This window comes from Takifugu rubripes, chromosome 8 (assembly GCF_901000725.2).
Source record: "Takifugu rubripes chromosome 8, fTakRub1.2, whole genome shotgun sequence".
NCBI lineage: Eukaryota > Metazoa > Chordata > Actinopteri > Tetraodontiformes > Tetraodontidae > Takifugu > Takifugu rubripes.
This window is the reverse complement of record NC_042292.1, coordinates 15,163,452-15,177,317: the sequence shown is the minus strand read 5'-3', so window position 1 is coordinate 15,177,317 and position 13,866 is coordinate 15,163,452. Positions and strand designations below refer to the sequence as shown.

Sequence of the window (13,866 nt, the reverse complement as noted above, 5' to 3'; positions counted from 1 at the left end):
ACAAGCAGTTTTCCAGATGTTGACGTGTGTGAGTGTGTGTGTGTGTGTGTGTGTGTGTGTGTGTGTGTGTGTGTGTGTGTGTCCGAACTCTGACACCACAGCTGTCCATCCTGGACCACCGCTTATCTGCACGCAACGTGTGTGACCATGTGTGAGCGTCCCGTGGCGATCGGAGGTGGGTGTAGAAAAGATTCAGCATTCCACCAGATCAGACCCCGGGGGCGAGCGCACGCTACGGCCACGTCACCGCATGCTCCTCTGCCGATGTCCAAGGCTTGGCTAAGTTCACCTGATGCTAATAAAATTGGAACCAGGAAAATTGTCAGTTAAGCTAATGCTTATGATGGCATGACAGAAATAAGTTTAAAACGAAGCACTAGCGGCTCAGCCGTTAGCTAATCTGTTTGTTCCTCCTTAACTCAGGTTTCCTGTCTTCGTATTGGGACTTCGTAATTCCAGTAAAGCCGTCAGTCGTTCTGGAGGCTACTTCAGTAGCGCAGCGGCAGGCCAACTCACGCTGGGCCTCAAGAAGAGAGTTGTCCTGGGTTTCCTCACTCGTAAAACGCTATTGCTGATATTACCGCCCGTGCAGAGGCTTCTAAAAATTCCGCTCGGAACAACCCCGATCAAGTCTGGTGCATGGCTAACCGCTAAAAAAGCAAAGCCAACACCAACAGGGTGTTTTTAACAAACACAAATAGCTAATGAATGTAAAAGGGAGCTACTTGAAAGTCTAAAAGGATATTTTCATTTTTAATTTTTTCTTTTCAAAAACAAAAAAAACAGTCAAACATCAAACCGATTTTCTTACTTATCGCTCCATTTTAACAGCTGGTGTGTGCTGTCGCCACCTATAGGTCGTCTGTGGTTACTACAAGTGCATCGCAGTTTGTTTTACATTGAAAACCAATTCCCAAAAGAGGGCTTTCAAATCCATCATGGACAAAACCCCCAAAATCTGGTTTGACCCCCACAGCACCACAACCACATTCCCCATCGGGATGAGTTTGAACTGAACTTTATTTAAAAATAAGCCTCAAATTACAGAACAATGTTGTTACAATAAACCCAGCGTGAGTCAAGCGGTGGCAGCGGGCCTGGAAACACACGGACATCTGCGGGTGTGTTAGACCAACATTCTGACCTCGTCCAGAGACGAGGCGATGATCGTCTCAGCCATCCGCTGGGCCTGCAGATGAGCCTCAACCACAGAATAATCGGATATCTGCTCGCCGGCTCTCAGGACCGTGTCGATGATGTCACCCGAAACCGCCTCGGCTAACGCCTCTATTTTAGCTCCACCGTGTGGTCTCTCTTCGTAGGGGTCCCACGTTGTCAGGGAGTGCATTAGATGTTCCATTAGCTCCACCCGGAGATCCGGGTCGACGCCGGCGCAGTCGTCCTCGTTGTCCTTGGGGGTCGGTGGTGGAGGCGACGGCAGGAAGACTTTCGCCAAGCCTCCTTTGAGTTTCCGAGCAAAACTGGTTTGACTCCTCTCGAGCTCAGGAGAGAGGGGCGTGGTCGGTGGGGCGTCAGGGTAGTCGAGGGATCCCACGGTGGGCAGTCCCAACTGGGACAGAGGTACACTGGGGGACTGGGAGTCATTGGGAATCTGGGTTTGATTGTATGGGTCCAAGTCCAAAGAGGCTGTAACCCTCCCTGATTGACTGGTCGAATTATTCGGTGCGCCATCCATCAGTGAGCTGTCGGATCTCTGGAGGCGACCCTCTCCGCTTTTCCCACCAGAAGCTTCCATCAGAGCCGCCTCCACCACCGCCGAGGCCAAGTCCTCTGCTAGCGCCTGAGCGAAACCAGGCCCCCCATCACTTGGGCCAGGCGCCGCCATTTCGCTTACAAATGAACAAATGATATTCCTCATCATGGTCGTGGCAAACTTCTGAGGAACTAGTCTCAGGCATTCAGAGGGTTCTTGGGGTGGTTCTAGCATCCTGCATCAGGTCCTGTGGTGAGAAGGTTTTACAGCTCAGTTAAGGAGGGAAAAACAGCAAATACTACGCTAGTGGCAATGCTAGCTACGCCATAAAACAAAGGCCATATGAGGCCTCTTGCATTCTTTTTGAAGAACCATAGAAGATCCGTTCTTTAAAATCATCAAAAGAAACTGGAGCGAGAACACGCGGTTCCATCATGGGCCTCAGATATGAAGAGAGATTGAGGCCTTCACCACAGCCTGACACCATATGACTTGTCGGCACGCCAGGATGTGACAAACAGGAAGTTCAATTCACGATTCAATTCAGAAAAAAAAAAAAGAAGAAACTCCGCAGGCCTCCGGAGGGGCTCGTCTGACAGTTGCAGACTTGTGGACAACAGAAACTTGGTGAAAAAGGCCACATCTGTACCTGCTTTGGTGCACGTAAACGTCAAAAACAGCTTTTGTTCGGACCAAAGAACATCAATATGAAACAACATGAGAGGTCAGGACGCCGCTAATACCACTGTTCTTCTGGAATTTTACCCTTTTTATCATCTCTTTGGAGACACTTGCGACGGAATCACGACCAGCTCTGACGAATACTTTATACTATTATACTCGAATACTTTAGTACTATTATACTCTATTATAATAAAGTCTTCTAAAAGTTAGCATGTTGTTTGTTCAGGAAATGGGAAAAGACATCTGACTTTCATCATTTTCCAAATATCTAGAGATTTCTTTAAATGTTCCAACAGTTTGAAATGCAGCATTTTAAATCTTTTAAGCCCTTTTGTCGGCTTCCAAAAATATCTAAAAGTAGGACGAGGTTAGCATTTTATAACCACTTTCAATTAGCAAAGATCAAAGAAACATTCTATATTATTTACTTCAAAATTAAAGCTATTATTTGTCAATTACTTCACGCGACACTATTAAGGATAATAAGTACACATGGATAATCGATAAATTAAAACAATTAACTTGAAGTTAGCCCGTCTTTGTTAGCTTGTAATAAATAAGATGGATGTGAAAAAGTCTTTTAATGTGAAACAGATCAAAGTGTTAACATACGCCAACTCTTTGAACCTGTCACACAAAGAATTCTGAAGGCCTCGACTGTGCTTCTTAAAGGTTCTCCAAAGGTTGAAACACCAACGCAGGAAACATCACCAGCATTTTTCTGCCCTCAAAAACTCACCAGCAACGAGCAGCTTGTTGGTGCCTCCGAGAGACTGAATATACACGGAAACACTGTCGAAAAAGCAGTCGAGAAGCTTCAGTCACTTCCTCTGTGTGTGTGTGTGTGTGTGTGTGTGTGTGTGTGTGTGTGTGTGCGGTACCTTACTGTTAGTTTAGTAGCGGAAATATTTGAGCAGCCATTAAAAACACAATTTTGCAGTGAAAAACAAATGTCGTAAAATACAATTTGTACAATAATTAGCCAAGACGACATTTAATATGAATATAATTATTTAAAAAATATTTTTAAAAATGAATTTGTGGACATTTAATTCTGAGCTTTTATCCAGTGTGTTTGTCGAGCTTTAGCTAGCTTAGATAGCAGCACCTGGGCTTTAGCCCGAGCTAACGGCTTCCAAACGTTGATTCAGACAGAAAAATATGAGGCTTCAAAAACAAGCGTCAGTAACGGAGAACAGATGTTTTAATGTTTTTGCTGAATTTTGCCTTGATCATAAAATTATATAGATTATTTTACAAAGCTTGAAAATGCTGAGAGTATTTTCTTTTTTCTTTTTTTAAAAAAAAAAATCACAAATGGAGAGACATTTATCTCATCTACCCCTGGTCCCACCTGAAACTCTCCCCCGGGGAAGAAGTGAGGTTGTGTCCCCCTGTTGTCCCCATGGTTGCTATGGCTCCTGGAGGCCCCACGGCTCATTATAGATATTTTTTTGTCTGACCGTTCAACTAAAAGAAACCTTCGCCTTATTTTGAATTATGGTCTAAAATGTTGCTAATTAATCACCTAAATGATGAATATTACTGGTATGTATTGTGTTTGGTGCACTTTTAAAAGGCAAATGCTGGTATTTAGCTCCCATTTTCTTTCCTGTGCATTGCGTTTGTTGTAGTTTAGCATAAAACGATGTGCAGTTTCACAGAAAAACAGAATCTTAACGTGCAGAAATAAATCTATTATTTAAAAAACGAGAAAATGATCAGTGGTCTAGTTTTTTTAGCTGACCATTTTCAATATGACTTTCCCCATATTTAAGTAATTTCAATTATTTTAAGTAACATTGGATGAATATGTGTAAATTACATTATTGATATTAATATTAATGAGAAATCTCTGATTGGTCCGCTGGACGTTTAAAAATCAAACAGGCTCCTCCCTTGTGTTTTAATATCCGTCCGGTTTAAATCGGCCGGGCGTAGCTCAATAAAACGTCGCCTTTAAGTGTTAAACATTAACAGGATTTTCAAATACTGCGCCTAAAAGATAGAATGAACCATAAAACTATACGGCAATGTACAATTTTGGTTATAAACTGTGCTTTTAAAAAAACAACGGATAAGCTCCATATGACGCACCAGGCGCTGACGGTATCATAAACAAGCGAACCCTTTACGCCGGCATTTCTATCCGCGTCCTGATTGGTCCGTTGGCTCAAACTCCAGCCAATCAGGACGAGGCGTAACGAATTTGGATCCGCGAGCTGCGGCACTTTTGTCCGTCCTCTCGTCTGCAAAACAACACTGAACTTTTGGGAAACTTGGGCAGTTTGCTGCATTTTTAAACCCAATCGAGTGTCGGGAGACCGCACGGTGAGACGCAAAAACTCGTTTTATTGTGTTTTTCATCGACTTAGGAACTGCACGTGATTAAACCCCACAAACCTGTGAAAACTTTAAGGTTATCCAACCTGCTAGCTAGCTCAAAGCTACCCTGCGTCTCCTCCACCCTCTTCTGCCGCGACAGGCTCATATTTCCAGCGGATACAGGAGCCAGCCATGCCCGTAACGAGGCCGAAGAAGACCACCGCGGCCGCCGGGAGCAAAATCCCCAAGCCTGCTAAAGTGGGCTCCGAGAACCAGGTAAGAGCCTGCGGATCCCAGCCAGCTAACGCGCCTCCCTCGTGTTTATCATCCAGGCAACGTGACAACGATGCGTGTTGTTGTCTTATGTTGTGATGTGTTGTGTTGTGTGTGCTGCAGGAAGAAGGGCCCCAGGTGAAGAGGTCATCCTCCCCGCCTCATGGAGCCCCGAAGAAGCGCACGGCCTTCATCGACATCACCAATGTAAGTGCTGATGCTAATGATGTTAATGATGCCATCATCCGGCAGGGTTATTCCTGACTGGGGGAACTTCCAGGCAGGCTTCCATCCCAGTGTTTTACAGGGTGCTGTTGCACGTTTTCTGACGCGCTGGACGTGCACCAGGCTCTGCTTCAGCGGTTCCTTCGAAGGCTCTCGGGGACGAAAACGCGGAACGTGCACCTCACTTTCATGTCTAACGATCTCGCTGAAGCTAAGTGCTCAGCGGCGTTGTTGTTGTTGGCTCTTCAGGAATCTGAGGACGACAGACCCGTGGAGCAGGCCGGCCTCTGAACCCGGGCCGCGTGGCTCCGCGTGCACGTCTGCGTGGCTTAATAGAAACTCGATTTCCAGATGTGGCCGTACCGTGCACGGTCCTAACGACAGTGGTTTGGCTCGGCGGGGCTCCCTGAGTCACAACCCTCGCTGATTTTAGGACAGTTTCCCCCCGTTTCTGCACCAGCCGAGTGACTTTCATGGCGCTTCCCTCCTGCGTTTGAATCCACACGTTTCCCCTCGGTCTTTAGTCTGAAGGGGCAAAAGCAGCCTGAAGCTGCAGCTTCTCCTTTTGTCTCCAACAACAGGCCGTCGGCCCGAGTCTGACGGACGCAGGCGTCGTCTCGGGGACAGAGAGTAGGGAAGCGGAGACGCTCTGGCGGCGGCCTCGTGCTCAGGTTGAGGACGTTTGTTTCCTGGTGCCAAATGCCACCAGAGGGGTGGTGGAGGGGCTTTACTCTGGCTCTTGGGGCCTCCCACTCTCCTGGTATTCCTTTATTTCCAGCAACACGGTGACTCTGGTGTGGATGCAGGCGCTCACGGGTGTTTTGTTTTGTTTTTAATTTAAAGTCCTAAAAGACTGGAGGTGGCAGTGTTGAACCAGCTTCCATCACACACTTCTAGACGCCTCCTGCTCTCTGTGTTTGTTAAAAGTGTCGTGTTTGGACCGGTCAGAGGTTGTAAACACTCCGTGGCTTCATCCGCAGGCTCACAAGGTTCAGATCAGCATTCCGGGAAGGAAGAAGGAAGCGGTGAAGAAGCCGGTCAAGAAAATCAGCGCCGCCTCGGTGCCGACCAAGAACCGGGACAACCTGAAGAAGTGCGTCCTGTCGTCGTCCTGCGGCTTCTCTCTGGCTTCTGCTGTTGCTGAGTAACGGCTGTTTTCCTGCCGCAGGTCACTGCCGGTGACCTCTGACGGGCCCAAAGCGGAGAGAGAGACGGTCGACGAGGAGGAGGAGAGAGCTGCCTCGGCTCCTGGGGAAGAACCCGCGACCTCGGCTCCCCCTGCTGTCCGGGAAGTGCCGGCGCACCTCCGGAAACCAGACGTAAGGAATCCCTCGGGGATCTTTCTTGGCTGGAAAATTCCCCCGCCTACTCTTGAAATCTTCTCCTCGCAGATCCCGCCGGAATTTGACATCGACTCTGAGAACTGCGACGACTGTTACCTGTGTCCCGAGTACGCCAAGGAGATCTTTGACTACCTGAAGCAGCGCGAGGTCAGCAGACGGCGCCGGCGTCTCGCCACCTTCTTGTCTCTCTTGAAGATCTGAGCGTTCTCTTCTTCCAGGAGAAGTTCGTCCTGGCCGACTACATGCACATGCAGCCCAGCCTCAACGCGGAGATGAGGGCCATCCTCGTGGACTGGCTGGTCGAGGTGCAGGTCAGTACCACGGACGCTGCGTAGAATCAAAGACCGGAGGCGTTCAGAGACGGAGCGACTCGCCTGTGCTTCCAGGAGAACTTCGAGCTGTTCCATGAGACCCTGTACCTGGCCGTGAAGATGACCGACCACTACCTGTCCAAGACCCCCGTCGACAGGGAGATGCTGCAGCTGGTCGGCTCCACCGCCATGCTCATCGCCTCCAAGTTTGAGGTGAGACGCCGTTAGACGCCCGACCAGCCGAGACACCGCTAACAACCCGTCCGGGTCGGTCCCTCAGGAGCGCAGCCCGCCCTGCATGGAGGACTTCCTGTACATCTGCGACGACGCCTACAGGAGGGAGGAGCTTATCTCCACGGAGGCCAGCATGCTGCAGACGCTGGTGTTTGACATCAACATCCCCATCCCCTACCGATTCCTCAGGCGCTACGCTAAGGTAGGCTCCGCCTCCCGCTGCGGCCCGTCCTCCCAGTGCTTTTGGGTCATTTCCTGTGTGCTGTCCAGTGTGTGAAAGCAGGCATGGACACGCTGACTCTGGCCCGTTACTACTGCGAGATGAGCCTCATGGACATGGAGCTGGTGCCGGAGAGGGGCTCGCTGTTGGCCTCAGCCTGCCTGCTGATGGCGCTGCTCACCAAAGACCTGGGGGGATGGGTGAGTGCAGCTCCCTGCCAGCCTCTGCTGCCACCTAGTGGCCGAAGGTGGCAACATTTGCACGCGTCGGGATTCCAGAGTTGCAGTTGAACCCGTCATGTTTCTCTGAAGAACAAACGCCCCTCATCCCTCTCATCCCGCAGACTCCCATCCTGCAGTTCCACTCCGGCTATCAGAAGTCCGATTTGGCGCCGGTCATCCGGAAGCTCCACGCCGCACTCTCGGCTCCTCCCGACGACAAACTGAAAGCCATCAGGAACAAATACTCCCACAAGTAAGGCCACACTGGCGCTCTGGCTAACCTGCGGCCGATGCTAACGTGAATATTTTATCCTTTCAGGGTGTTTTTCGAGGTTGCGACTCTTCCTCTGGTGGACCTGGAGGTTCTGGAGGAAGCTTTATCCCACTAAGACGCCAGGTCTTGGCGAACGTGTACATATGTTGTTAATACTGTTTAATATTTATACACAGTTTCTATTTTATGTATTATCGGAAATGTTCGTTCAAGGTCCCGTTTGTGACGTAAAAGAGTTTTAATGTTGGAACCAGATGCTGCCAGTGTTTCCTGTTAAGGTCGTTACTTTTGAGTAACGTGCATTTTATAATCTTTTACAGTTATGGGTTTGCTCATAATGTTAAAAATGTAACTTTTAAAGGGCAATGTTGTTGAATTATGCACTAACTGCCTGTGATGGGTTTCCAGCATTGTTGACGTTGCGCAATAATGAGGTGTGTTTGTGTGTTTCCAGCATTTATCATGTTTAATATTACTGCTTATATTTGTATGAACGGTGGTTAAATATACTATTTTTAAGTAGCCATCACTCCTAAAATAAAAGTGTTGACTGTTTAATAAAATGGCCACTAGAGGGCAGCGTTGCACGTCATTATTGGCTGGTTACCAGCAAATTCCCCAGTTCCACTGGAAACTTTCAAGACTTCCCTCTCGGAGGTTCTGCTGCCTGTGGAGGTTCTCCAGGCTCCTCTGGAGCTCCAACTGTGATCATTTAACCAAAGTTCCACCACTTTCCTACAAATGTCTACCGGCATTCCAGAAGTCCCCCGACACCGGGGCTCCGAGCCAACCTTGAGAGCCTCTCACTTTTAAAAGGTTAAGTGCAGGAACTGGTGAATAAAATCATAATCAGCCACCGGAGGGAAGGTGACCGAAGCCCGATGTTGCTTTACAGCCAAGGTTTTGTCTGAAGTTGCACTGATTTGGGACCATAATTATAAGTAATGCACGTTGCCACTCTTGGCGCGGTCGGACCCGAGAAACCCCAATGCTAACTGCTAAAGCAGGAAGGTCCAAACCCCTCTGCGTAGGAGACGCGCTCACGCTGCTGGAGGGCTACACAAATGCGGCGTTTTTGGAGCCGTTCTGGTCCAGTTCCTCGCCATCATTAAGTCCGTAGCTCCAGCTTCACCACCTCCCATGATCAGTTTAGGCAGCTGATTGGCTCCTGCTGTCTTTCGCCCAGGTGGTTAAGAAACGCTGGTGGCGGTAAACGATTGAAGTGTTTTGGCGGAGATGGTGCTCGCTGAACCGGAGCCCACCATGCCGAAGATGAGCTATTGATCAGCGGAGAGAGGCCTTCGCTCCGGTAGCTTCGCACGTTCGGCCGAATGGAGCCAGCTTCATGCTTAGCCTGCTTAGCATTGCTTAGAAGCTATTTTGTGACCTCGGAGGCAAAAAACTCATCATTCCAACATCATGCAGCTGTTCCACAAACAGTCTCAACCCCGTTTAAACAAACTGGGCTTTGAGGGATAGCATGTAGCTCTTTCAGGGCGGCCATATTGGTCTCTTTCGTCTTCACGTTGCTAACTCTTGGTCTTGTCCCAGGACTTGGTTTCACTGCCATCCGCCTGGGCCGTGCCTCTGTCGTCGGTTGTCGTATCGCTGCCAACAGCATTCAGCCGTTAGCGGAGGATAAAAGAGCGTCCTGGCGCCGTTGGAGGGATTGAGACAGAAGACAGAGGAGGCAAAACAATCCAGCCGCTCAGATCTGTCTCCGCTCCCGGTGATGTGTTTGTTGTCCACCGGAAAAGTGAGTTGCGCTGTCAGGAGCGAAGAGGCTAACGTCCCAGCGGTTTAGCTCTGTATCCCGGACACGTACAGCTTGAGTACAGCTTGATTTAAACCTCGACAAATGTCAGAGACGGCAAAAGCAGGTGCTTTGGTGCTGCCTTCAGGCGCAGCTCTGGGCTACGCCCCTGAAGGGACCGCGGTCTAAAGATGCCACCAAGGACGACGGAACATTTCGTTTTCATCCGTGTGTCCGGCATCTAAAGTTGGGAAGGGCACCGGAACGCCTCACTGGAAGAACGTGGCGGTGCTAAGGGATTAGCTCGGCATAGCATCTGCTGACTGGACAGGTCGGTGACCTGCAGCAGGGACAGGGGGACTTTCTGCGTCCTCTTCGTGGTGGAAGCACGCTAGCAACCGCTCCATAGCAACAAGAAAACCCAGAAAAACACAATTAGAAAAGCTGATATCTGGGAGGGGGGCGGTTGGGGGCCGAGTCCCCCGAGAGCCATTATCCTCGGCTAATTTTGCATCCACGGGCAAAGACTCTGTTTCTCGCCGGGTTCGAGGGTCCAGAACGCAGCTTATTCCCACAGGTGATTCTTCTTCTTTATTAAACCCTTTTTCACAGGGTGTCCCCCCCTACTGAACTGAAGTGGAGTGGACATTAATCAGGACTTCTCTTTCTCGCCCTCTCATCTCTCTCGCCGATTCTAACAATTTCTGAAAGGCTATTTCAGCGGCGGCGCGAGCTCATTTATTTTCCGTCCCCCCTCAGCTCTCAGAGACGGTAAATCATCAGTTAGCGTCACGCGTAGCGACGCTCCAACGCTGGGATTTAACGCTCCGGGCTTCGTCCTCGGCCTCTCGCGGCCGTCACACGCTGAAAACCAATAAAGGTCATGTTAGTTTGGAGTTTTGAAGCTTCCATCTGTGGAGGTTTCCTTCCTGGCTGGGGCTGCTTAACCCCGCCCACCTGTTTGATGTGTTACACCTGTTCACTCCTCGCGTCTGGAAGTCCTCCGACTCCCTCATTGTGGATCCTGATGAATTTCTGCACTTCCAAACTCTCCTCCTCACCTGGCTCGGTCGACCCGGAACCACGTTCAACTTTGGACCTGTGAGTTTGGTGTTTTTGACGTTTTCCTTCAGTGAAACCCCAAAGCAGGAAATTGTTATTTCAGGGTTAGCTTTAAACCGAGGCCCCTCCCCCGTTTCCAATTCTTCGATCAAATGTTTTTAATCCTTAAGAACCTTATTTTGATGTTTCATTTGTGGATTTGCACTTTTGTGGACTTGTGCAACAACTTAAAGTCACATTAGCCTGTCTGGTGCTCAGGTTTCCAACCTCTGGCTTTAGCCTTTCATGCTACATAAACAACCACACCTGAAATGAAAACACTCCAGGCCGTTTTTCCTCAAAGGAATCATCGTCATGGCGATTAGAAAGAGGCAAACAAGAACGTATCTTAAATTAACGAACGCTAACCTGTCCCCGGTGACGCTCTTGGGGTTATATTTAGGTTGGAACGTCAGCGTGATGGTAAACAAAGCAGTGATGCATGATCTCCTTCATTTCCCAGGATGCCTTTTATCGGCCCGCGGAGCGCCGCCGACATTAAGTCTGATGGTTTTTTATGGGCACATTCGGGACCGTCGGCGCTCAGATAGCTACCGTAGCCTCGTCTCGTTGCTGAATCACCTTCTGGTCTATTTTTTGCTGCCGTGGGTGAGGAGACGGGAGCAACTGAGGGTCACAGGCAGGTTCTTGATCTGATCAGACTAACCACGGCGACTGCAAGCTAACTGATAACGACTTCTTCGGAGTCCCAATCGGGGGGATTGTTTGAAGTTTTTTAACGTCCAGGACTTTTTTATTTACATTTATCTTTAAGTATTTAGTCATAAAGTAATTCCTGTTCCTGTGGTTGGTATTAGCATCCCACCCAGCCCACCGTTAGATGACACAGGTGACCCCCAAAAAGGGCAAAGTAGGCCTCTTAAACGATGTAGGCCCACTGACGGGACTTCATTTTGACTTCTTTCTGTTCTTTGGAGAAAAAGCTAGCTCGAAATGCGAATCGTTTCCTCCCTTTACGTTCTCCTCCACTAGAAAACGCGTCGATGCCCCGCAAACGCCAAAGAATTACACCCCCCCCCCCCAAAAAAAAAAACATCAGGGACATCGGCCAAGAAAAAGACGGAATTTAAATTTTTTTAAAAAAATAGAATCGGAGTTCACCTGGAGGAGGGATTATGATGAGTCCCCCTACCTTTTTAAAAATTTTTTTTATTAAAGTAAGCAATTATTCATAAATGTAGTACAATAGTTTGGACTTTAATAGTCAGATAATAGTTCTAAATCAAGTTCTCTCGGTTTTCAGAAGGGATGATTAGCACAATGTGTCGTTTTATCTATTAATCTTTAATCCAGCGTGTTTATATTCAAAACCATTGATCACAAGTCGTTTGATTCCACTAAAGCGATCTTTCACGTAGAGAAATCCCTTCATTCTAACGGTAAAAAGTGTGTTTTTTGGATGATAGATACTTACGGCGGTGTGCGGGGGACCGTCGGGAAGATCCATTTTGAAGAAGCGCGGCATTAAATCTTCGGAGGACCGCGACCTTTTCCCGCCACAGCGGGAGCGGAGGTCTGTGGAGGAGGATGAAGATTGATGTAGGCAACAGGAATAGAACCAGTAAATCCTTAATCCCAAATTAAATTTCCCTCTGATGCTGATTTATGTGTCCCGGTAGCCGCCGTTTACAGACGAGGGCAGCAAACGCCCCGTTTATATGATCCGAACGTTGACACTTAATAATCCGATCAGTCTGCTCGGGACGGAGCTTTAAGGTGAATTTATTGTTGTTCAGCTCCAGATTCGACTCCTCTCCGTTCGGGGGGAAACTATCCTTGAGATGTGGGGGGGATCCGCGGTTAAAGGCGTGATAAAACACGGAAGGAAACTGGTTAATAAAAGGAATCTGTAGGACGGCGCGAGGAGGAGAGGACGGGTGAGAATTATGGACACAATAAACCTGTTAGTAGATAGAAAAGCGATAAAAACAGGCATCGTTACCAGAGAAGATCCAATAGATGTGGGCTGGTTTACTGAACTCTTCAGACTCTTTTGAGGATTTAAGCAGTTCTTTCTCCAACTTTTCTCTTTTTTCGGTGATATTTAATTTGAGCGACGCTCCCTAGTGGCCACATAGGGAACACACATGATTTAGTCACGACATAAAAGTGCTGTAATTTGGTAGATGAGTCTGTCCTCCATCAATCAGCATCAGAGTGGACGTTAATCAACTCTGGAGATGGATGTGAAGGACACAGCAGCGGCGGAGTGACACTCCCGATGGCCTGCCACATCCAGATGTCCAGATGTGCACGGCTGATGAATGAAGCCATCAATCAAGTGCTTTTTGCGTCTATAAAATTGGCACTATTATTGTCAGATTATCCAAACCGCTAATGAGCCGTCCGTGCAGCTAACAGCTGCAGGCACGAGTGAAAGGCCATCAGTAAAAAATGGCGGGAACCTGGAACTAAACTATGCTAACCCTCAGCTGGTATTTGTTCTGGAATTTGGGTTGTCTTTAAGCCTCTTAACATGGACAAAAGCAGCAAAACAAGAGCCTGGAAGCAAACATGGCCGCCTTTCCTCCCACCCTGCCGCCGTCTGTAATTGTTGAAGCCAAACACGGCGTGCAGACCACTGATGACTGTTTCCGCCGTGGGCTGTTTTGGAACAGCGTTGTGGTGGAGAGGTTCAGAGGATCAGCGGCAACGACAGCACCTTAGCTTCAGCGTGAGTCATGACACACAACAGTGAGTCAGCACAGGCTTCGCTGGTGTTCAGCTGTTTGATTCTCTCTCCGTTGCTGGATGTTTCCTTCTCATTTCCTCGGACTGCTGTCAGCCGTTGTGTGGATCAGCGCCTTAGCGAGGTTCCTGCATCGGTTGCTCGTTTAAAGCGGCGCATCAGGACACACGCTGATGCATAATTTAGCAGTTAGTTCCAGCTGAAAAAAGGCTGAAAGCAGAAGAAAATGTTCAAATCAGTTCTGCGGGTGCTGCCAAGAGGCTAAAGTGCTTCACTGGGACAGAGTCGGGTTACAGTGGGACAGCGTTGTGCTACGAGAGGGTACCGGCTATAATGGGCCCGGTGACGTTGGATTGAGGGTGGATAATATACGATTTCTGAGGTCCTGTGTCCTCTTACTGGCTTCTTCCTGGCTCTATTCTTGTCTCTTGCCATCTTTGTTTGCTTCGATCCCTCACTGAACCACATTCCTTGACTG

The 13,866-nt window shown here is 48.7% G+C and overlaps 3 protein-coding genes across 8 annotated transcripts in view; 2 read left to right on the top strand and 1 right to left on the bottom strand.

The window, feature by feature from the left end:
* Positions 1 to 996: 996 nt before the first annotated feature.
* On the bottom strand, positions 997 to 12,734 carry LOC105416834 (uncharacterized). 2 transcript variants are annotated; one of them, XM_029841113.1, is made up of 3 exons: positions 12,642 to 12,734; positions 12,114 to 12,214; positions 997 to 1,961 (listed from the first exon to the last, which is right to left on the bottom strand). In XM_029841113.1, the coding sequence occupies exon 3, from the start codon at positions 1,946 to 1,948 to the stop codon at positions 1,127 to 1,129; it is 822 nt and encodes a 273-aa protein (XP_029696973.1). In that variant the 5' UTR covers positions 1,949 to 1,961; positions 12,114 to 12,214; positions 12,642 to 12,734; the 3' UTR covers positions 997 to 1,126. The 2 variants fall into 2 exon arrangements, with proteins under 2 accessions (XP_029696973.1, XP_029696972.1); XM_029841112.1 differs by lacking the exons at positions 12,114 to 12,214; positions 12,642 to 12,734 and adding an exon at positions 3,138 to 3,266.
* On the top strand, positions 4,577 to 8,401 carry ccnb3 (cyclin B3). Of its 3 annotated transcripts, none has more exons than XM_011606613.2 (13): positions 4,577 to 4,729; positions 4,884 to 4,999; positions 5,120 to 5,203; positions 5,803 to 5,892; positions 6,202 to 6,314; positions 6,390 to 6,540; positions 6,613 to 6,711; positions 6,783 to 6,875; positions 6,951 to 7,088; positions 7,156 to 7,311; positions 7,380 to 7,529; positions 7,673 to 7,803; positions 7,870 to 8,401. In XM_011606613.2, exons 2-13 carry the CDS (start codon positions 4,916 to 4,918, stop codon positions 7,937 to 7,939), a joined length of 1,359 nt encoding a protein of 452 aa, XP_011604915.1. In that variant the 5' UTR covers positions 4,577 to 4,729; positions 4,884 to 4,915; the 3' UTR covers positions 7,940 to 8,401. The 3 variants fall into 3 exon arrangements, with proteins under 3 accessions (XP_011604915.1, XP_029696971.1, XP_003966909.1); XM_029841111.1 differs by having other exon boundaries at positions 4,818 to 4,999; XM_003966860.3 differs by lacking the exon at positions 5,803 to 5,892 and having other exon boundaries at positions 4,580 to 4,729.
* htr2cl1 (5-hydroxytryptamine (serotonin) receptor 2C, G protein-coupled-like 1) overlaps positions 10,511 to 13,866 on the top strand; it is a 71,282-nt gene continuing 67,926 nt past the window's right edge. For all 3 annotated transcript variants that reach the window (XM_011606610.2, XM_011606612.2, XM_011606611.2), the window contains exon 1: positions 10,511 to 10,678. The gene's annotated coding sequence lies outside the window, so the exon portion shown is untranslated. The remainder of the gene's footprint in view (positions 10,679 to 13,866) is intronic.